Consider the following 25,178-nt stretch of genomic DNA (forward strand, 5'->3'; position numbering starts at 1 on the left):
CTTTCCGCAGCTCCTTTAATTGTTTGTTATTGTTATCACGATTATTCTTTAAAATAAAGTTATATAGTCATTAACGTTATTGAAACTGACAGCTGCTATACAGCTCGTTGAGAAATGAGGTTAAGTTGGTCGCTATAAGCTACTCCCTACGTCAAATGTGTCAGAGCCAACTTCGACCACGTTTTTATTTGAACGCTCGTTATATCATATATTTTAATTCTAAACTCTCATAAATTGTCATAAACTGAAGTTAATAGTACCAAACGTCTAGTTATGCTAAGAAAATGACTCCATAGTTATCTATTAATATGTATGTAAAGTAATCTATGTCGATAGTAGTAGTAACGATGTCTAAAAATCATAGAAATCTGTCTCGGCTGATTTTCATGTTAGTTTCAGTCCAAAATGATATAGCTACAATAGTATGAAACCAAATGAAGGATTGATTTTGGGTCTATTTACAAATCCTATATAACCATTAACGCTTCCGCCCTATACATTAAACATAAACAGAACAGTTTCTCAGACCTATGTTCTTGAATCAGTACGTACCTACATTAATAAACGACCCTAATGCAGCTAATACTACATTTCTTTCTCATGCTGCTTTGTAAGTAGATCACTTTACAGACCCTTAAATTTGTCCATGAGAATTGTTCGGTAACTAAAGGATATTCATCAATCAAATTTGATGCAAAAAGGTCAGATAAAGTATTCTGTGACAATAGCCAAATGTCCTCACAATTCAAAGATTATCATTTGTTTTTGCAAGTCCTAACACCACATTAATCCTCTGGAGAAGCAGAAAGTATTTATAATAACACTAGAATACAAAAATATATAAGATATAAGTGTGAAAACTCACTTTTTATTTCACGAAGTAATTGTTTAAAAAAGTGGTATACATATTAAAAATTGTTAGAAATAATTAGTAGGCTCCTTGAAGCGTAACTATAGCTGTGAGAGTGGGCTTCTTATTGGATGGTACTAAGGAAACGACATTTTGTTGCTGTTGAAGGCACCATTGTTGTCCTTAAAAGTTGCAACTAAAGTATCACATGGATTTTAAGGTATACTCCCAGCAGTTCAGGACAATATGAATTGCTATACAAACAATTCGCCGATTGGCGAAAAAAACGAAGGACGGGAAATATGTTTTTTGATTATTTTTCAGAAAGAGCAAAGAATATCAAACAGTCGAGTCTTTCGTCGCAATATTTTTTGGTAAAACTTTACTGGTAGCTGAAAAGACAATCTGTATTGAATCCTCTAATAAATTTGTAGACGAAGCACCTAATAATATCTATTAAATAATTTAATGCAATAATTCCGTTAAGTAGAATAGGTTGTAGCAATTTCTGCCACTGCCAATGCATTCAGAAAGGACATGTTTCTTAAAATGCACAATGGTGATATGAAAGATATTGGCAATACATTGATACTGCAAATTCGAATGTCAAAAACCAATAAACCTCGAGTTTTTATTATTGACAGGTCACCAGCAACACCACATGATCGACTGTTGACTGTTTGTCAATTACCGCAATGGAAATATTCTTTCCCTCCAGTAGGTATTAATATCTTTAGAAACATACCAAGTGGTAGATGTCTTGCGTTACCCAATCCGCAGCAGTATGCTGGTCATAATTTTTGACGGTCATCTCGCAAATGCAGGAGATGTTCAAAAGTTGAAGAGGTATGTATAGTGGCTGGAAATCACCGACGGTGTTATAATCTTACGTTGAAGAATTAGTTCGAAAGAAAATTGTTAAGCAAGCAATATAATACTGTGCAAAACCGTACTTATCTTATCAAATTCGACGTCACCTGTTACATGAGTGTTGCACAATAATGAAAAAGTAATATTAACGGTCGGTAGACGGAAGCACAAAAAACAAGCGGTTAAGTAGGGAATTCTGGAAGGAAGCCTAAAGAGTCGAATATAGGCAGTTGAAGTGAAAACAGTGTGCAGATAGGTAGCAAGACGATCGGCGGGCAGTGTGTCAAAGTAGTGAAAAATATAAGTGTTTAACCGGTATTAGTTAGCAGGTAATATTCTTTAAGTACTTTGTTGTTAATTGTTCTATGTAACCTTATAATTGTGATGATTATAGATGTTTCATGATAATAATTCTTTGTATGTTTAGCTTTCATTGTTTTATGCTCAGTGGCGTATATTTTTCTAATATAAAATTGTTACAATTATGATTAAAGATTGCTCATTATTTATTACATGTTAAAATATGTATATATTGTCGTGACTGCCCAGATATTACAATAGCAACCCCTTTGTTTCACATTTGACTTGTTTTATCACGATTATGTTGTTCTTTGATTTCTTGTGCTCACTTTATGTCATACGTCTATACGAGCCTTGTTGAAGTTACTAACATTTTCGCCCGTGCGGAACGAATCTGGATTAAGCTCGATTGCCTCCCGTATGGGACTCCAGTACCTTCCGACCCTGCCGGCTAACTAACACCAAACCTCTTCAGTTTTACTTGGAAGTGTGTATGACTAATATGGGTTAACAGATGACATTTAGTGACACATTAAATGAGACAGCTCTTATTTATCATTAGCAAAGGATCTTAATTTATACCTTTGGTTAGTGGTTGTTTGTATTTATATTTGGATGGTAAGAGCAACGATCGTGGGTTCCTCTGCCATGCTCTTTCCCCACAGGAGCTTTAGGTGAGCCTGGCACTCTCATTTTATGTTAAATGGTTGTTAATGTTTCTGTTGTTCTTTCTATTGTCACTTGTTTAATTTGAAGATTGTTGTACATAAATAATAAAGTTGGGTGTATTTACTCTGTCTTTGTTTTATAAAATTAAACCATACATCCCCTCTAAAAAAGTTAGTAGCCAGCTGCCATCCGGTCAATTAAAAATAGATACATACAACGTAGGTATTCTTTATGACGATCACATATTTTTGGCCACAACTACGTTTATATTCGTTTATTTTTTTATCGAACCTGGGGTTGTTATACTACAATACTACATCTGGGGGTCAAAGTACCTAGTACCAGAGTACCTAGAATTATTATTGAAATTAAAACACTGATGTTCTTACCAATAGACTTTTTAACTGAAATCGTTCAATAAAAACTTTGCACAGACTAAACCACCACCATAACATCCTGTCATTACAATAAAAACATATTGTGTGTAAATTAAACAAAACAATTATTTCAAAATATGGAATTTGCTAGACGTCCGGCTTTATTTCCCTTAGGGTTATTTAAAACCACGTTTCTGTCTGATACGGACGCAATTGATCCGCCTAACAGACGTTTTTACTCTATTCATATAACCGTTGACGTCACCAAAACAGCACGGAGACCTTGTCTTCCCGATGATCATCCAGCGTAATGAAGTTTTCATTACGTCGGAGCAACCGGAGCGGAACCAAGGGAGCTATTTTACGTAACTCAACCCCCGATTTGCATCCACTAATATCGTTACCGGCCAAATTCAATAGCGCACCGACGCAACCCTTTCTGGACGGCATTAAAAATAATTTCGAACCGCGGGTGTTGCGGGAGTGCCTCGGAAGGGGCCCAGCTTTAATAAATCAAGAGCACTCCGTTCGGTAGCCGGTCTTCTTTCACCGCACCGACCTGGCGATATTAATTAGGTAATGGCCGATGTAAGCGGTTTCGGACACTTGCGAGATAATCTCTAATGTGCAATTAAATTTTAAAGCCTTCTTAAGTTGCGAGCCGGCGCTGTTATTAGCATACATTGTAGGCGAGGTACAAATTCGAAGGCGACCATGAAAATTTTACCATTAAATTTATTGGCTTCGCCGTATAGCGACAAATTACGAAATTAAATTATTACCGAGGGACGGTAATAAATTTTAATGCGACGCCGGTCGATGCGAGTGGTTTTTTTGGATTCCCGGGAAAGATATTGGCGCCCAAATGTGTATAATTTTTTCCTGTTCATGCTGTTGAAGAAGATATCTTCTTCCTGGAACAAGAAAACAACAAAAAAATATTGACAAAATAACTTTGGAAATTTAAAAGGAACATTCTGTATATGTTTAGATTACGATGATATAAGGTCAATGGGTCCACCTCCAATAGAGAGAAACGACCAAATGACATTGCAAGAATTTGGTAAACAAAGACTGTATTTATTTATTTGTTTATTTATTTATTTATTACTTATTGAATACATCAACCAACAGCCAAAGGCCAGTTACCATGAGAAGACAACGTAATATAATAAAATGCCACAAAGATAAAAAGAAAACAGTATACAAAATAAATTGAAATAAAAGCGCCGGTTGTTTTAGAATCTTTGATGGAACAATAAACTAATCAGAGTAAAAAACCAACAAAATATTTTTCTTGACTTGATTGCCGATTAAATAATGGAAACAGGTCTGCCAATTTGCATATCGCTGTAATTAATATAAGAAATAGTTTTATCCTAATGATTAAAAATATATACATTTGATTCAAACTTTCAAATTTGATGGCACTTCTGGTGAAACTTAAAATGATAATAAAAATATATTCACGTCAAAGTAAGCCTACTGAACTTTAACCTATGTTCCGCACATTTCAAATTTCTAATCCAATAGATCCTAAATAAGTTAGTCCTCATCATGATATCCGGTATATAGAGTACTGCAATATTCTCCTACAAAATTGTACAGATGATACAGAGGTGGATTATTCCAACAGTGACGTAATTCTGTCATCAAATTTAAATCATATTTTAGTTTTACTTAAAGATAAAAAAGATAAAAACTTTTTTCGAAGTAGAATCAGAATTGCAACAAAAAATTCGGAGGAGCTAAAGGGTTCTTAGTTACATTAGAAAGTATCACCCTTTAAATTCTTATTTTTGAAAATATTATTTCCATGAAAGGAGGTGTGTGCTCGAACAGGGTAAATATTTGAACAATGTATCATGAAAATACGATCCCTCTGTAACTACATCAGCATGCACATGAAGTATGACAACTTCTTGACTAACAACAGATAAACTTATTCTTTCAAATAGTCTGACAAAAAATCAGATTCAGATCTGATGATCCAAAGGCTCTGGTATAGGTCCGCCTCTTCCAATCTATCTCTAAAAGAATTTTTCATTAAAAAAATTTCCTACTTGCATTCCATACCATGCCAGTGCAGGTGCATGATGGTTCATGTTGGATCTATAAGCTTAATCTTATTGCTAATGGTGGTTCATCAATCAATGGTACATTTAAATTTAAAAATTAGAGATACAAGACTGAATTAAGTCAGGTAGAATGTGTGGACCATTTATATTATTATTTAATAATCTATCCCTAATGTTTATTGGCCATCGCCTTTAGTTGAATTTTTTACCGAGTATGGGTTTTCATCCCTTCATTCAGTAGGTTGTTTGTATTTATGAATCATTACTCCACAGAGTCTTTTCAATGAAGTGTGAATAATTGTTTACGTAATGCAACCATTATCTACAAAAAAATTGCTGAATAATTTTATATTTACCACTGTCATTGTTCAATGAAATTCATTAATAACGGGAGTTAATTGATGGTTCCAACTCGGTGCATTGATCTACTACGGAATATTGCGGAGAAATTGCAGGATGAAAAATTTCCTGGATGTAGAGAAGTGGATTCATACCATTTATATGGTAATCTGATGGACTACTTTTTTGGAGCTTTTTAAAAGAACAAGGCGAAAATCAAGAAGATGTAATCTGTTTAGATAAAGGGATTTAATATTTTAATTAGTATGTATGTATGTATCTTTCGAAGCTGAAGACAATGTTTATCCAAAAGCATAAGTAAGTATTTACGGAAATTTTTCAGAAGTGACAAAAAAACTTTTTTTGCACATATCTTCTCATTCCAACAGTGCTAAGTTTGAGCATAATCAGTTTAAATGATTTTAATCTGTAAAATTTTTTGCTTCTCGTAAAACATACAAAATAGTTGTTGACAGGGCCCCCTCTCTTGATGCTCATGGTGTAAAGGGCTAAGACTTTTAAAATGAAATAAAATATATTAAAATCATGGTAATGGCCATAAAATTGGCTTTATTGTGATGATAATTGTATGTCATTATTATTTGAATAGGATTTCAAGCATATGTGTGCCGCGACAGGCTCGAATGACACACAATTTGGAAGTTCAGTTTTGGACTACTTTTTCGAGCAGCTGAGGCCGTATATCAGCAATAACTCTGCGAATGTTCGCTTCCAAGTGGTCTAATGTCTCTGGTTTATTGGCGTAGACTAGCGACTTCACATATCCCCATAAAAAATAATCCATAGGGGTGAAATCACACGATCGTGGAGGCCAATTCACAGGTTCATCGAATGTTTCCTGCAATATTATTATTGAAACCAAAGCTGTCCCATGCCATTTAATTGAGGAACAAAAAAGTTAGTAATCATGGACCTACAGCGTTCTCCATTAACTGTAATCTTATGACCGGCATCATCTTTGAAAAAATATGGGCCAATGATTCCATGGCTTTTTGTGGATGTAACGGCGTCTCAGTAATGACTTCTGGTTGTTCTGCGCTCCAAATCCGGCAATTCTGTTTAGATGTATTCGTTCAACCAAAAATGAGCCTCATCGCTGAATAAGATTTTGCTGTAAAAATGATGGTCAAGAGCAAACCTTTCTTCGGCCCATATGCCGAACGTACGACGATCATGCAGCTGTAACTCTTGTACGAGCTGGATCTTGTAAGCTCGTAAACCAAGATCTTTCCTTAAAATCTTCCATAAAGTGGATGGACACATTTGGGTCTTCCTCAACACTGCGCTCTACAGCAGCAGCAACTTCTTCGGTGCTCACTGTTTGATGTCTCCGCAGATGCTTGTTATCAATTAAGGTATGCGAGGTGCGAAAACGTTTAATGGTTGCTCGAATAACTTGCTCCGATGGACGATTATGTCGACCATAAAACAGACGTAGCGCACGATAAGTTTGGCGAACTGAACCACGATGTCTCACTAGAAACAGTGTTGCTAACTTAAAAATCAAACCTCTAAAAAAACACCCTTTACAACTCTATCTGAAGATACGAGTACATACCTAAAAATGTACAAATTATAGAAACACTGCTTTCAGAGAGAGGGCGTCTTAAATTGCATACCGGGTGCAGCATGCGTTCACAGTTGCATTAACGCAAGCAACAATTATTATATTTTCGCAGCAGATCTCGTGCCTGCCGGGGGAGGTACGCTAATGTTAGTGTAACGGGGATTAGAGCACAATGGGTAACACGACTCCCATAGAAAGGCCTCCTGCGAGGCCCTGTTCCTTCGCCCCCGATGTGTGTAATGATTCCGCTGCACACTCCGATTGTTTGCACTCTCCGGCGTGCGGACGGGAGATAACATGGGCCGGGGGTCCGGCGGCGGCGGCGGTCGTTTGCCGCCTCGGCTCTCCGGATCCGGCCATCACGTGTAATTTTCTGTTCCGTGAGCCCGTCGGCCCGCCGACCATTGTGACTGCACACCTACGCCTCTCCTATAAACTCCAACCCAGACATTAATTCGCTCCGGAAAGCAGTGATTTATCTAATAACGCCGGGCTCATTGTTACAAGTAGCCGTAATCGCGACTGATGCTTTCCCTTTCTTGCAGATGGTCTCGGACCGTTGCCTCTTCAACCCTTGCGAAATTTTATAAGATTTCTCAACTTGATTTAATTTTTTTTGTCGCAGCCAAGCTAGAGAATCTCCTACCTTCCCATTAGTTAGTTTCTACAATAATTTCGATTCCTCAAAAAAAATCGCAATAACTGCAAAAAACCGCCTCTTTACGGTCACAGAGACCTGACGCAAGAAACTAAAGCCCACCTATGGTATTGGAGAAGATAAATTTTCGCTATAGTTTCCAATCTTCCAACCTAAATACTCTGTAGCCGCTTCACACCGCCTAAAGAACGAAGTGTGAACGCCACCGTAAGGAGAAAAAAATTCTCGCTATTAACGAAACCCACCAAGCAAGACGCTAAAGAGACAATCTCACGGAGTCTACGAGGATGACGTTCGAACGTCGACCCAGGGGATGTGTCGTTAATTATCTAGAAGTAATTTCTTGGTGAGACCGCGAAATCATCTTCAGACTTCCATAGCACTGTTTAGATATACTTACTATTTTTAACCGAGCGTATGTATATGTATATTCTGCGAATAAAAAAAAAGCAGGAAAAGGATGCAAGACCTGTGCTAAAGCTACAGCCTCTAACTGTGATTAAAAAAAAATAGAAAAGTGCAGACAAGTGTCAAGTGTAGCAAAAAAGTGAGTACCTAACTCTTCTACCAGTCCAGTTGTACATCTAAGTTACCATAAAGCGAGGGCAACCAGCACGAGTTTTCCTGTCACCCGAGTTCGGCATTACACATTAATATGTTATGTCTAATACCAGCTCCATATTTTCGTCGAGAAACGGCCCGATATCAATTTCTTCAATTTTGTAACATCAAAATGAGGCACATCTCGTTGAAAATGGTACCACTGTAGCTCTCTAGTAATAGATAATCGACTACATGTTCCTTCGTGTTTACTACTGTGAAAAAGACGAAGGGACTCCACAAAATAGCATCTCCGTGATAAAATTCGAAAAAACTAAAATCCAATGCGCTGGTCTACTCTACATAAACTAAGTTGTGAAATCCAAGGGTATGATGACAGTTAAACTAACTAATCTATACGATAGTGTTAATGTGCCTCGATTTCTCGGAATTGGATGTACGCGATGTCGAGAGCTAACAAGACCAAGCGAAACTAGTCGAGGTGAGTCAAGCGCTCTCTCTGTAGCTTTGTGTAGGCTTAGCTTAGCGAGACTGTGAAGCCGGCATAAAGAGATTTAAGAATGTGTTATCAGATTAATAAAATTATTAAACGTTTGCTTCATTTACACTGTGATGGAACAGTCCCTAACTGCTGCCCTACTGGGTAGTTTTATTATATGACATAAAGTTTCGTATATGTCGTAAGTGATTCGAAGCCGTCGATTATATTGTCAGTAATATTCGGATTTGAATGACAAAAAACTATATAGATATATGAGAATAACTGCGCTATAAGGCAAAGAAAAAAATTATAAAATAGACGCTGAAAAATTTATTTAATACTTATGTACTTTTTTGTCGTATAATTGAGTGTGCTGATAAATTTCTATGGACATCATACGAAATGATCCCAATACATTGCACAGTTTTGACCCGCAGAGGTTGTACCGCACAAATAAAATGTGTAAGGTGTGGAGTTCATTAACCTATGTTTTTTATTTTATTTTGTATACTGTTTACTTTTATGCATTTTATCCTTTTTATTTATACAAAAGTTTCAGTACTGAGAATGTTCGAAAAATTAAGCACACAAGATTTAGCAACTTGCCAATAAATTCCCAATAAATGCTTTAAATTTATTGTAATAACCTATAACTACACTACGATAATGAAAAACTGGGCGCAGTTGGGTATTATGGCAATTATTGTAAATTATATAAAAAGTATTAATGACCACTGTTACTTGTTCTTGAATTTGATATCCCGAAGATTTTTATTATGTGTACGATGTACATTAACGAAATACTCTATTTAAAACTATTCTTTAGAGATGAATATGAAAATATGAAATGTATGATTTTCTTAATTAAAACTACAAAAATAATTTTGGCTTGAACCTTTTTTTATGAACTATTATACACTGAAAGAAATGATCTTATTAAACTGTTTATCTAGAATAATGTGTATTGCGCATATTAAAACTTTTATAACAAATATACAACTTTTATTAAAAAAAAAGCAATCATCTCCATACTCATTATTCAATGAGTTTAACTGGAAGGTGCTTAATACACCCTATGCATCTATGAAATAAAGGTTATAATGAATTACTTATACATTATTATGTGTTATAGACTTTATATTCCAATTGTATAGTAGGAAAGATTTGTTGTATAAAGACCAGTATCCGAATTTGTATATAACAATTGTATTAACAGAATTATTCGTTCTTATACTGAATATGTTTCCGTTTTTAACGTGTAAAACGCGTCTTATAATGGTTAAGTGATCGTCACCTGTCGGTGCATAATCGGTTATGATCGTAAAATTTCCGACAGTCCGCTGTGCATCGACTTACGACTATTATACGTCTAGTTTGATGAAAGTAGACAGTATAGGCACATGTTTCGTGGGACACATTATCACATCGCGTTGCGATGGAAAATTATGTAAGTATCTAACTATTTTATGGCTTGTAATTGTTTTGTTCTTTCAAATGTAAATCTTGTCTACATCTTAAAAATTATTATTTTGTATGCCCTATTAGAAACCGCTGATGTTAAGTTTTACATAAGATGGAGGAACAGAAGGTTAACGGTGACAAAGAAGAGCATGGGTATAAAGTCAATCAACCAGAGAAAATAGAATTACATGGAAAGAAACTCAACCTTTCAGGGGATGCTTCATTCTTAAGGTGGAAGAGTTATAGTGCAAATTCTCATGTAATAAGAAAATACGAGTGTATCGTTGCTAAGAAAATAATCTGGACAGTTTTGGGAGCGATTTGTCATCATTTCAACCTTAACTTGTAATAACAGTTATCCAGTAAAATTTCTGAAAACTTAATATCATTTGTTTTTAACTCATACAGAGTATACAACATTTTAATACATTTATTATTAAAAAACTTATAACAAGTACTAGATGTTCTAATAACGATATGGAACACTTTAATAACAGTTATTGCTATTATTTCGTAAAGGGTATAAAAACGTTGTATACTAGTTATACGATAATTTAATAAAGAATAAGGTTCATAGTCACTATACAACTGTGCTAGCAGTACGCGTTTTATATCCAATATTCACCCGTTTAACTGTCACATATAGTATACAATACTATGGTCTTATAATGGCATATAGAATTCTAATAAAGAATAAAGCGCATTTCTTTCAGTGTAATTCCATTGGAACAATTTTGTCAATGCTATAAACAAAAAAAGAAATAATATTTCAGTTGCCAATAGCAATTTTCTACCTATGAAATAAAGTTCTTTTTGAAAGAAAATGCGTGTGATACTTCCTATTAAAGCAACTAAAAAATAATTAATAATTTGCAGTGTGACACTTCATTTTCAATTAAATTGACAAGATTATATGGATGCGAATAGAGAAAATAGTATTCCTTACTTGATATGAAATACTTGATTCTGACCACTGCAAATTCAGTGGCATTAACAGAAATTTTCCTCTTTCGGCCTTCAAGATACCAACTAGAGCCAAACGAATTTCACCTCCCCCACATTTTACATAAATTTGTAAGGGATTAACCCATATTTTTATATTCCACGGCATGCTCTAATTGATTTATTTTTCTTTGCAGATGGTGCAGGCAATACAAGTACTTCGGTTTCATCTCCTCGAGTTAGAAAAGGTAAGCATTTTTCGCCCCTCATAACACTCCAATTTTCCATAACTCCGACGAAAACTAACCGGGGTCGGCGATAATTCTTTGTTAACCCCGCGTTATAGATACACCGGTGTTAGGGTAGAGGGCAGGCTCCTCGAGTAATTACGATCCGTGTGAAAGTTTGCCCCATCCCGGCTATTAAAATTGCTTCGGGGTTGCTAACGTGCCAGGGTATACCCCAATAACCTGGGCAGTTTCTCCTAATTTTATAGAGAACAATCATCAGAAAATATAAAACGTTCGATTTTGCAACCGTTCACGTACCAACTAGTGTATGAATACTTTGTCACTAGAACCCCTTGAAATAAGAAAGTTAATGTTTAGCCTTTTTTTCACTTAACTTACACTGTGGTCAATGTGTTGACACACAGATAGACAAGCATCATGCAAAGTTGTTGGTAAATCTTGTGCTAAAGTCTAAACGAATTTTGAGAAAGGCTACGAAACACTTAAGGCCTTGCTAGATCATAAAAAGGTAACTTTGTGATAAGTTTTGCAACATCAAGGAATCAAAAGCAACAAACAAACAAGGAAGCGAGTTATACATTAACTGTCTTGGTTTAAAACTTGCTCTAGATACTTACGACGACAACTAAGGATACTAAATGGATAGAAGATTGTATTTGTGGTTTGATATTGATATATAAACATACAATCAAACCCTCATCATTGCCATCATCTTCGCTATAATCATCGTTATAATCAATCATCATCATTAGCATTATCATAGTTTCATAGGCATCTGCTTAAAAATGCAAAAATTTACAGCAAAAGAACTGGAAGTCAAGAAGATTGTAGTGGAAAAGTATAATTTATTACGTCGAATCAGTTTTATTGACAGGTGAAAATCTTATTCCTCGGTTGTCTTTATAATCAGAACTCTGACACCTTTTTGTTTTCACTTTATTAATAATTACAAGATACATATTATTTAATTGACCAAACGATAAAAACATGTAAGTGCGACATACTCGTCACTATATATGGGTATAAGAAGCACCACAGCTGTTAACCCGTCAAATATAATTAGCGAACCTCTGAGAAGTATGAAGAATTATCTTTTGTATCATCAAGTCTTAGTATGATTGTGGCATAGTCTATGACTAGTTAATGACAAGATGGCCCAGAATTGGTAGTTGGTAGCCATTACAAATAAAAAAACAATGATAGGAATCCGCAAGCGAAACGTTTAATAGAATATAAAAGCCGCTCCTTCCACCGGGAAATGGTTATCCTCTTAGACATTCCCCAGTGGCCTATGCAACTGGTCGTTCCAATGATTCCAAACGTTTCGGCTGTTCTTTAGTGTCAGCATCTTCAGTGTAACTCTGCAAATTCTTCGCTATGAAGCACACAGACCAAGGCATAACAACCCGGGAAATAGTCCTACTTTTATTATTAGCAAACGCCCAAAGCCCTAAAACCACTAAGCCAACATTTGACTGTTGACTAATTTTTCTCAATAAAAAAAGGTTTTTGATACCTCTTCCTGTTCAAAAGATATGATTGTATGTGTATGAAAAACACTGATTCCTTTCCTTATTTTATTGGCATTGCCGGAAAACAAGATGTATTCCATATTTGTATTCATTATTCACTAAATCATTTGCCGTATTGCTTATTTCGAATCTTTCCGAGCCTCCCAAAAATCGGAACTATATTTGCTTTTGCATTGAGTTTTAATTTCAAAATAAATACTGTAAATTTGTCAATAATGTCAATAATGCATATAAACATTGAACATATCTTTCTTTCCACATCAATGACAGAATCAGTGTAGGCTTGATTTAGTGATTTCACACGGTAGTAAGTTTACCAAGACGGAATTTTCAAATACATATATCACCAAGGTGTAAAAATCTCCGCTTGCGGTTTCCTCTTTTCTCTCCGTTTTCCTGCAATGGCGACTAACCATAAGTTCTGGGTCACCCTTCTTACTTTCAAGGAATGAAAGAAGTTGAAGTATATTTCTGAAAGCTGCAACTGTGAGAAGCAACTATTTTGCTCTTTAGAGGCACTGTTTTGGCAGAAATGTCTGTGGAGGCAGGACGCCACTGGCCCGTTTCGGTTCGGAACGGATTTTTGGCTGGCTTGGAGTGAAATCCGCCCGCTGCTAGCTAATTAGGCGGAAAGTAGGAAAATGCGAGATCAATAACACAGCCAGCGACATCGGCACAATGCACTGCTCGGGTTACACACGATGGATCCGTCGGGCCCATCATCGTCGTCGTCTCAGATTCCCCGTATTAAATGCCGACATGTAAAAATATGGAAATTGCGCGGCAGAATGCAGTCCGATCGCCGGATGGCCATCGCATCGCTTTGCATTCGAAGCCACATTTAAATTGCTAAAAGGGGACACTATCGAGCGGCTCATCTCTCTCTCCGTTGCGATATTATAATCTTGTTGCAAGGCAAATGCACATAACCGGTTACCGCAGACGTCTTTTGGCCGGCCATCTTGAGCAACGGCCTGGCCGGTCAGGCCTGAGAGGCCGGCCGCCGATCATCCTTCCTTGCACATGCAAACGAGACGATATAGCTCGCGGTGGATGAGAGGATCGATCACGAATCACGAATCATCGTTTCGTTGCGCGCCTCGGACGAAAAACGGGTCTTTCGGAGGTGCTATCGGCCTTGATCTTAATTAGACGTTGTCTAATTTCTAGTAAAAATTGTCTTCAGGGTTCAAGGGAAGTGGCAATACCCGAAGATAGAAACTCGCATGGGATATTTCACCTACACTAAGCTGCGCCCCGTGGAGAAAAGTGTGGTCAGGAGACTTGTACCATTTGCTTCAGTGCAAAATACACCAGTAACTACAGTTGGTGTATAAATCGATATAATTTCTGATAGCCAGTTGAAACCGTTCAAAGAAAGTAAAGTGCGGGAGTAATTTAGAAACACTTCTTTCGAAAGAGATTGCATAGTTGGTGTGGAAAGTGTAGATAATGCAGGTGATAGAGAAACACCATGGTTTAATTAGATTTAGACCAAGAAATTTAAGTAATTTCTACAAGGTTGAAAACAGATACTTCATTAAGATGACTATTTTATACATTTCTAAAAATCTTTAATTCTCTACCCAAGTGGGTGATTTGGATCGGTTGCCATTGCTGGACTATCCACTAGCAATAGACTTCAAGTGACTAATATTGTACTATTTGCCAGCATTATATGTTGTCTTTAAAACTTCCTGAAGATGATGCACTATATCCCAATTTAAAAAAAATGTAACTAAATAACGTGTCAATTTTTAATTGTTTCTGATTTAGTTATTCATTGAGTGAAACAAATAGCACCTGTTACTCTTCAATGTTATTATTCTCCAAATGTTCTGTTTATAAAATTGGAGATAAACAGTTAAGATGGCAGAGCAAGTTCCTTTTTTACGTACCTACGTATGTACAGGGTGACCCAGAATTATTGCTTAACCGCTATAATAGGAAAAAGCAAGAGAAAATAGAAAACTGCAAGCATAATGGTATGATGATATAATATGCGACTTGACTCTTGTTAAGCTTGCCATTCTAAAGGTTGTGATGTCATCGGAATTATTTTTAAGTCATACAAAAGTTCTCATTTTTCTCAATAACTTTTAGTAAAAAGTTTTCGACATCTCTTTTTGTTCAGAAGATATAAAATGATATGTATAGAAGGTATAGAGAAAAGCACTGATTCGATAAAGTCTGTTACTAATTTTATCGAGAAGGGAAGCGATATGGAAACACTCTAAATAAAAGTAGCTTAGAAAAGAGCAGTTTCACAACATCTAAAAAATTAATTAAGAAATTGAGAAGACAAGGTGATAAACTTGCCAAAATGGAATTTTATGCCAAATACTTATATCATCCTGCGATAGTGATCCCCGTTTATTGCTCTTTCGGTGTTTGTGTAATGGCGACCAACCATCAGTTGAGGGTCACCCTGTATATATTCGGCTGTCGCGGCCACCAAACGTACTTCGAATGAGCTGATGGAATGATTCCTGTCTGACTTCATTTCAAAATGGGCCTTCTGATTAACAATCAATAGAAGTTTTTCCGAAACAGATACACAAATTACATTTATTACATTTCGGAGATGTTTCCCAGCTTAGCTTCTTCTATCTAATCACCAAACAGAGAATTCTAATTTAGGGTCATTAAGACTGTGCGGGCCTAATATGTTTTTAGAAATGCTGTCCGGGTTTATCTTGGGCCTCGAACCGCCGACCGATAATAGAATGTGCCGCTGAACACCTAAACTTCTTTCACGTCTACCAAGAGCGGAGGATGTTGTTTCTACACTGGACGACACAAGATAGGGACAAGGGTCTGTTGTCCTTATTAAAAAAAAGCAAGTTTTAGTTAAACATCGTTTTTTTGAATTGGAGTATTTTTAAATAAATTCCAAACTAAAAATTTTGAGTGCACAGGAGACTCTTACAAATACAGTTTTGTAAAAGAAAATTAAAAAGCGCAGTTCGAAAATTATTTGAAAGTACACTTCTGCACGGCACTGGAAACGGTCCACTGTAAAACCTCACTTTACACAAGACAAAGCATGCAGTCGGCGACCGGCACGGCGGCAAAGTGTAATAAAAAATAAGTGGATAAATAATTGAATTGCTATTTCCCAAGGAAAGAAATAAATAAAATTTTATAACATATATTTTATATCAGCAAATTCAACTACTTCTGCCGCTATTTTTGTTATTAATTAATAAAATTAATTGATGGTTTTAATTATTAAAATAATTTCAAACATTTGTCCCCCGCCATGTAAACACATTTGAACCCGTCTTACCCAGTTTCTACGAACGCAAATGTTGTCTTACTTCACCATAACACAAATGCTTCACCATAACACATATGTTGTCTTGCTTCACCATAAATTAAAACGATATCCATCAACTCCCGAGTTATTATACACGTAAACCATTTTTGACACTTGAAAAACTAATGTAAACACTATCGCATAAACGTAAATACTATTATCGGATTTCAGTACTCGCAGTAATTGTCTGGGTCCATTGCAATGGAAACAGAAAGCGCTATGAACGTATGAAATACATTTTATTTCCATTTGATAAGGTTTCTAAATTGTATCGGCCAGTGTATTAAAAGTGTTAGGGTGGCTGACTGCGCGTCACGTGCAGCTCGTAAAAGTATAAAGAACTTTTCAACCTGGCATTTAATAGACAGGCCTGTGGGCGGCCCGAACTAACATTTTTGTCCATTGGCAATCCATAGGTACCATAAAATCCAGTTTAACAAAAACTCGTAATAAACTTAGTAGGAGATTTGTTTTTCAATAGCCATTAAAGCAGTCCTACGGATATATTAAAAACGTAAAAACTAGCGTGTTTTCCATCCGTCTGCCCATGTCCGGTGTCGTTTATTAGGTTAGCGTTGAAATTTAAGAATAACTGAACCCACGCTGATTCCCTGAGTTGAGCAAGAATTGAATATCTTTCAAGAAACTCTTGATTTAATTTAAAATACTTTCTGAATACTGTTACGTGGGAAAAGATAAATTTTATGCCAATTCAGTAAGTTAAAACTGTTCTATAACAATTTAACATAACGTGGTTGTCACTATTTCTATCTATGTGACTATGTATTAGTGAGAACTAATTTAGAACTATATTATTGTGTAGTGTTTATAAAATAACGTATAATGCTTGTTTTATTTGCAGGTGCACGAACTCTGTGACAATTTCTGTCATCGATATATCAGTTGTTTGAAAGGTAAAATGCCAATAGACTTAGTGATAGACGAGAGGGACAGCGGAAAACCGCCCGAACTGGCCGGTTCCACAAATGGTGACGGTGGTACCAGGAGTAATGCGGACTCAACATCGCACACAGATGGAGCCAGCACGCCGGATGTCGTAAGTACATTTTTTTTATATGACCCGACCTTTCTCTCACCCTCCTCTTATGTGCCATATTATCGAACGTGAATTTCTAAAACTCGTTTAACTGCGAGTTCAGTTCACATTTACGCAGATAACTGATGTTGATTGAAGAAATAATCCAAAGATCAAAGATTGAATACTCCTTTTGTTAGATTTTATGATTTTTAAAAAGATCACTGTCTGTAATTAGAATCATAAAGTTCAGAAAATAGGCGCAACTACTTACCTAACACAAATTACCCCAGGAACTAAGATCGTTACTGTCAAACGCGGTTACAATTTTTTTATACATCACCGAGACTCATTTGGTAATACTAATACCCATAGACCATTGTATGCAATTGTCGTTTCCCACAAGAACTCTTTTATTGTCACCCACATTATTATTATTGCTATATGGTTGGGTGATTTATTGTCATTCGCCGAGATATAAATCAAAGTAAACAAACTCCAGAGACACATTCTTGTCTATACTATAATACATTAAATATATTCAAATGATTTTTAATGAGCTTGATTTTATATTCAGGAATCGGTATTTACATTACGAATAAATATGGGGAAATATGTTCTTCCGGGAATTAAATAAAGCATCTATAATAGCGTTAATTTTGATATTTTAATCAAACGAAAGGTGACACCTTAATAGGTGTAAAAGTTTAATGAATTTTACAGCTCAGTACCCCTTGTTCATTGAGAAAAAAAAATCTTATGGTAATGAATTTAGACTCTTTCTTTTATTAAATTATTTACTCTTTTATTTACTTATTTACTAGTGTGTGTATAATAATTATAACCGACTTCTGATAATAAGAACATATTTTCAACATTGACATATTTTTAAAAACGAAAGTTAATTATATATTAATATCGAATTGCCATGTTCATAGTAAATTACAATTATACGCATTGCACATTAGTTTAGGACCTGATCGAAAGGAGAATGACTTCTTTTTTCACTGAAAATAGTCTCTTCAAATTTTTTCATATAAACTAAGTGCCCAAGTAAAAAATATTAATGCACATCCTATGACAAATTTTTGTCTGAAAAATTATTCTTATTGTGCTGAATCAATAAATTATGATTTTTAATGCTGAACATGTTTTGAAATAATACCTACATAGCTCATCTGGATTTACTTGATTTGTATACTGATTCGAATGTTCACAGCAAAAATTGTTGTTTCCAAAGAGTCATGGAATTAAATTACTATTCATTTTTAGGTACCAAATAACGTCACGCTCCTGATAAAGACATAACCCCTGTGTACTAATAATAGAAAATTTAAAATATCTATCGAAACGTAATTTACAATTCAAGCAATTTTATCTGGCCACTGAGATGCGTAAAAAGAGTGCGTACTCGGGAGAGGAATTGGTTTTGATTAAAAAAAATATGTAAGGTGTAGTAGAAGCTCAATATAACTGTAGGTACATAAAAATAGCTTAGTGAAAATAGAAATGGCAAGGAGTCTGTAAATATTTTTATGAAGATATTTATTTCCAAGTTTTTTGCCCATCGTTTAAAAATATGCTCATTTATTTAATTTTTTCGTCTCATGATTATCTTCCCACTTTATTTAAAAAGTTAGTCTAAGAGTTATGTGTAACACCGACAACACTGCATATCTATGTGTTCTGTTACGGAGAAGTCAGCGCTTCTCAACAGGTTTTGTTCTAAAAAATTTACTTTGAATTTGACTTTCTTATCCATAATGTTTTCCCAAAATGCTCTTAATTCCACACAGTAAATTGTACTGTTTCTTAAAATATAAGTGCACGCTTAAGGTTCACCCTGTATAATGGTATAATGGGCATAATTAGTGCAGGTGGCCAGAAATCGTTCAAAAGCGGACCGCTTACGGGCAAAATTGTAGTATACAAGTCGGCCGGAGGTGGCGTCCAAGTCCCACTGGAAATCGAAGATGGTCCGCGCGGAAGGGTGCGGCGTGGGGGCGCCGAACGCTGAGTGTATTAGCTCATTTTCGTGATGCTGTTTGCAAAAAGCAGGGGGAGCCAAAGCAGGGAGTTTTACTGGTAATTGGTGTCAATTTAGACTGACGCATCGGCATTGCGGACGAGGGATTGAGTTACACCCCTCAGTATTGTGCGGTCACCCCCTCCGCTCGGCTTTCTTTGAGATGACGGATGGATGCGCGAGCTGCAGAATGCATCCACTGATGGCACGGCGTCTTGCATTTATTTTTTCCGTACCTTTTTTTGTGGGTAAAACCGTCTACTACACCAAAATGCAAAGAGGTAGTCAAGGTTTTCGGTCACCTCTCTCATAGCACCATAGCATGGACACTTGGGGAATGCAAGATATCAGAGTCGACGTTCGATCACGCGTCATGGTAGTTCCGCCAATTCTTGGACCATTATTCTGATTAGCGGTTTGATCCACGCTGTCCACACTGGATACACTCTCGTAATAGCTCTAGTTTGGTAGAAAGGCTTTCAACTTTGCCGTTTTCTGCTCAAATGTTTTAATTCTTAGGAATTGTGGGCGCTTTTTAGACTTTGGCTATTTTTTCACCATTTCTGTACCTGTCACAGTCTTTTTGCACTATTTTATCCCTTAAGATCTTCGTCACAGCCAAAGTCTCGGTCTAGATTGGTGTTTTATGTTTCGGGAAATACGCTCGCAACAAAATATTTAAAAAATACTGTTAATTTTTACAAAATATTGCTAATATATGTATAACAGGAGATATAATAGTTGAAATTCGTTCAGCGAATGTACAAAAAACTGTATTTGGCTTTTCAGGTTTTTTTTTGGATTTGTAGTGTGGTACCCTCGAAAATGCAAGATACCATACCATACCATCGACGTTCGATCACGCGTCATGGTGGCTCCGCTATGTCTCGGGGACTGCTTTTCGATGATTTCTCACACGTGCCTGTCGCAATTTGAACAATTCATGGATGCGAACTTCTCCCATCGTGCAATCTGGCTGTTATTTTAGATTTGTGTAAAGAATCTCGGTCTTGCATCCTATATCGAATTTTGTTAAGTTCCTGGCCTCTTTGGCAAAAAAATTCGAAGCGGATGAAATTTTGAGTGTTCTGCGATGATCATCGGTGGTCGCTCTGCCAAGTGCATAGAGCTTCCCTGATGTCGTCTGCTGCGGATTGGACAGTTTCTGCTGTTGGAAAGGTTGAGTGAAATCCGAAATACACTCGGGAATTGAAATACGACAATCGCCTACCTGCCGATCATTTCGCTCTCGTGGTTTCGTGTCGGGTCCCGGTACACCGCGGGACGTCGGGCAGTGCCGAAATAAAATCACTCCGAGCTCTCTAGATGGATGAAAAATGTGGCGTCTCCGTGTCGCGCCGCATCGCTGAAGATATATTTACCAGATGGGTATCGGGCTCCGTAATACCCGAAATGTCGGAGATGGGTGCTGGTGGTGGGACCTTTGCGGCGGAGGCTCCTGTGTTGCCGTCGCTTGCTTCCAGCCAGCCCGGCTATTCTGGGCATGTTTTTAGGATCGTCCGTCGAAAATAGTGACACTTCCCCATCGGAGGAGGCTCGTCTCGGTGGAGGCCAGGGTTGGAGTGAGCGGTTTGGCCCTTTGTATTTTATGTTCCGAAACTGGTGATTTGATTTATGTTATGGGATGCTATAGAGAAGCGAAATGTTTTCAGATAATGTGATAGAGAATTTGCTAATAAATGTACTGAAGAACGTAATTAATTGGGATAGATAAGATTTATCATTTATTTGTATTTGGCGTATTAAAGATGAATTTGGAGTTAAAAAAGCATTAATTTGAATGAAAATATATACTGTGGAAATTTAAAGACAAAATAGATTAAATGTTTTCTGTGCACAACTAAACACATTTTTCTTGAAAATGATATTCAATTTGTAGAATATTTGTAGCTTTCACGGAAATGCATTATTTCTTTTTTATGTACTCTTAAATCCATTAGCGATAACTACATATGACTTGTTATTAATAAATTTAAACATTGTCCCGTTTTTGTTATATTTTTTTAAATGATGATTAGGTGGCAATCAATTAAGCTTTCTTAAACATTTTTTCCTACTCAATTCGTCTAAAAGCAAATTAATGAACACATAAACAGGCATATCATATGCAATTATTACTAGTTAAGCTGGGAGATTTCCACATTTTGAGAAAACAATTTTTCACTTGAACAATAAACTAATGCTTCGTTTTATCCATAATAATGCGCATGCATGCACAACAATGGCTGATGCTGTTCTTCCCTAGATACACCTTTGACTGTTCGTAGTCACTATAAATTTATTTCCCAGAAGAAGTTTTCTGTTTGGGAATTACACTATTAATTTAGTCATTAATTATGATTAAGTATTTGGTTTCTTCCAATAAATATTTTTGTACAAGTCATGGTTAGGCTCTAATATAATATTCTCCAAAAAATATTTTATTCTGGGAAACAAATATTTTGAAAATAACGAAAACACATTGTTCACTTTTCACAAATATAACCGAGAATATAACAATTAATGGCATATTTTCATTGTAATAAAATTTTGGAACATTTTTCGTCAATAAGTTTTGTAATAGTTTTCTTACCGTTCGCCGTTAGATATATTCAATATTTATATATTAGAATAAAACAGAGCCTTCACAAATGTTTACAAGCCACATGACCACCGAGCTTAGGCAACCAGCATTGCCTGGTTGGTACCGGTAACGAAAATTCTCTAAATCTCACAAATCTAAACAAACAATCTAAATTTGACCGATATTATATTTATTTTGGTCGTGTATGAAAATCATTCATTCTCTTTCATTTTCGTAGACTCAAAACAAAATTAAACTTTGAATTATTTATTTATCTGATTATCAGCACAGTCAAATTCAAATGTAAAAGGCATTCGTACCAAACTAACATCAATTAAACAAGAAATAATGCACGTCTTCTGTTTACAGTCCTTATTTACTGTTGCAAAACCTTTCTGGTCCGGCACTGATCGGGATCCAGTGGCGTTCGCGTTAAACGGCGATTTATAAGCTACAAATTCGCGGAATGCTTCCTCTACCTCTATTAATTAATGCACCTAACCATCCGAACAGCACTCCCTCATTAGACGTAAGTAATGCCTCCTCCTTGAACTATATTCCGGCGAAAATAATTTATACCAACAGGTACGGGGAGGAGTACGGTCATGTCCGCGTAAAAATAACAGACGTACGGTATGCGGTGAGTGAGTGAAAGCCAGGTTGAGCTTTGGAAGGCGCTCAAAATGAGAGTGCTTCATAGCGCGGATGGCACCACGCTGCCAATAGCAGCTCGCACAGGCATTTGTCGTCTGAGTGGTATAATTAACGCGGTATTTATAGTGCAAGGGCAACGATCATCCGTCGGTCTTGCACGGAGAGATTTACGCTCTTCCGTCGTTTTTCTCGTACGGGGATTTCGTTGTTTTGTCATTATTAAACGGACCGCATTTGTTTCTCACGCATGCTATGTCTGAATCGACGCGATGAAAAGATAAGAGTGATATGTACACGCTGCGTTATTTTTTTTGTCAATGGGTGATTAATTTGGCGCATCCTCGGTCGGGAATGTATCGACAGTAAACTGTCAGTTGTCAATTAGGAACAATCAGTTAGAGGCGCTGTCTTCTCTAGGGGTCAAGATGGTTCAGATTAGATGAATCAGTTCGAGATTTTGATCATAGAAATGAGGAGCTAAATACTTTTGTCGTGGTTGCGTGTTTATCCAATATTTTATGAATATTTGGCCCTCTTTAATAGGTTCCTCACTAGCGTTTTTTTTGTGTATACATATTCCATATTAAAAGTTCGTATTCCTTAGTAAATATTTTCTGTCTTAGTGATTAAATAGACTCATAAAAAATCCAAATAATTGTTCTACCTTTTTCCGCAGATATTCGATTTTAAGCAAATACGAACTGGCCAATAAATATTCAAGAAAATTTGTCAACACAAGTGTGGTGAGGAAATTAAGGAATCATCATATCTTAAATGCCATTGCCACTGAATGCCTACTGGCACAAAGCATTTCTATGCACCTTTGATGGCAAAGAGCAACCTACTAATCTATGAAAGCATAAGTAGCAATGACATTTATGATATGATATGGGCACTTTGTAGGTTATGTCTCACCCATAGATGGATCGATTAATAGACATCCAAGTAACTAAATCGTTCGTCAGTGGTTTCACATAAGACATATGAGAACTAATATCGGTTTATGTCTGGTGATTCTGGTGGTAAATGATCTTAGCTGCTTACTAGATATTGTGGGAGTAATTCAATGCTGGACGGGACATTGCTCGCATAGCTCGCGAGTTCTTGGGACGTCCCTCTAGATCAGATGTGTGATTATGACCTCTTTATCTACACTTATCATTTCGAGGATGTTTAAATGAAAGAGTACAAATTTTGGGTAAATAGAACTGTACCAATTACATTGTGACAATTGTCCGACAAGTACATATCACTTTTAAACTGAAGGAAAGGATGTCCTGAGCTTTTGACACTATTTAGAACTTCATATTTGTGCGAAATTATTTTGTCACTAATGACTGTTATCAAAATGAAAGAAGTAACCTGAATTTGGAAAATGATGGAATGGTGTATTTCGAATACAGAACCCGTAGATTTAAGAAATTAGTTTCCGAAAAACAAGCATATTTAATTCTTCTGTTATTTTAAAATAAATTTATGATATGTTTTGTTTGGCGACTCCCTGCAATCTCTTCCGCGACCCCCAGGGATCGCAATCTTCATTTTGGCAACTAATGATCTACGAAATCGTGGGGCCAGAATTAGAAAAGTACAATTTTCTATGAAGGTTCTTAACAGTACAAAATTAATTAAGATATTTTACGCCTGGTTCTCAAAGTTGTCCTAAAACCACATACCCCTTCGTTTTCTTTCAATTTAGATTACCTTGAGTTAACTGAACTGTAATGGCAATATATTTAGTTTCTTTTCCTCTGAAATTAACTTGTCTAATAGAAGAAATAGAAATGAACAGCTTCAAGGAAGCAGCAATATATCACATCAAAGAAAAATTTTCATAAGTTTGATCTCTTCATTATTCTTTTTGTTTTTGATGCCTTCTTCATTAATCTTAATGGGGTTTTTTGTCCGGAATTCATTTTTATGTCTGACTGTCAGTTCTTTACGACAGAAATAAAAACATCGAAGCTATTTGTGGCATGTCGGAAACATTAAGTTTTTCGTAAAAAGTATGTCGCAATTACTTTCCTGGGCCGGCCAAACTCTCGGAATATTTGAATAATCCACGACGCGGCGGTGTCGCCTTCTATTTTCTTTCTGATACAATTTGCATCGTCTCGGAATCACTTAGGCATCCCCGCGCTGGAGCTCCTCCACGCTGCTTTTATTGGAGCATTATCATTTTATTGACTTCAAATAGCTTGTAAAACGCAGAGCTCCGAGAGTCGAGACCGAGCGCGGGAAGCTATTCCCTCGAAACGGCCTAATTCAGGAGACAGTGATGGCTTGTAATCGCCGTCGGAGCTTCCCTCTCGCAAACAGGTGGATTTGTTCAATTTATTACGAGACCGACATGCGAAACAGCTGCTGCCCGCTCCCGGGTGCGATTCTGCGGTGCTGGTGTTCAATGAGACGCACTCGAGGTCTCAGAAAGTTATCGGTTAGTGTGATCTTTCGGACCTCTTATGTCCCAGGGATCACTCGAAATTTTAGTTAGGTACTACATTTTCCACCAAACAATATCACTTTGATACTCCATAATCTTGAATCATAATACTTGAATCAACAGTTAATTAAATTTGCAATGTATCAGACATTGACAACA

General features: G+C 36.4%; 1 protein-coding gene across 5 annotated transcripts in view; it reads left to right on the plus strand.

Moving 5' to 3' along the window:
- Positions 1-25,178, plus strand: part of LOC108911937 (homeobox protein homothorax) — a 420,456-nt gene that overhangs the window by 130,633 nt on the left and 264,645 nt on the right. For all 5 annotated transcript variants that reach the window (XM_018717012.2, XM_018717015.2, XM_018717016.2 and 2 more), the window contains 2 exons: positions 11,372-11,422; positions 17,139-17,333. In XM_018717012.2, the coding sequence (XP_018572528.1) occupies positions 11,372-11,422; positions 17,139-17,333 (246 nt within the window). The remainder of the gene's footprint in view (positions 1-11,371; positions 11,423-17,138; positions 17,334-25,178) is intronic.

This window comes from Anoplophora glabripennis, unplaced genomic scaffold, assembly GCF_000390285.2.
Source record: "Anoplophora glabripennis isolate ALB-LARVAE unplaced genomic scaffold, Agla_2.0 scaffold405, whole genome shotgun sequence".
Taxonomy (NCBI): Eukaryota; Metazoa; Arthropoda; class Insecta; order Coleoptera; family Cerambycidae; genus Anoplophora; species Anoplophora glabripennis.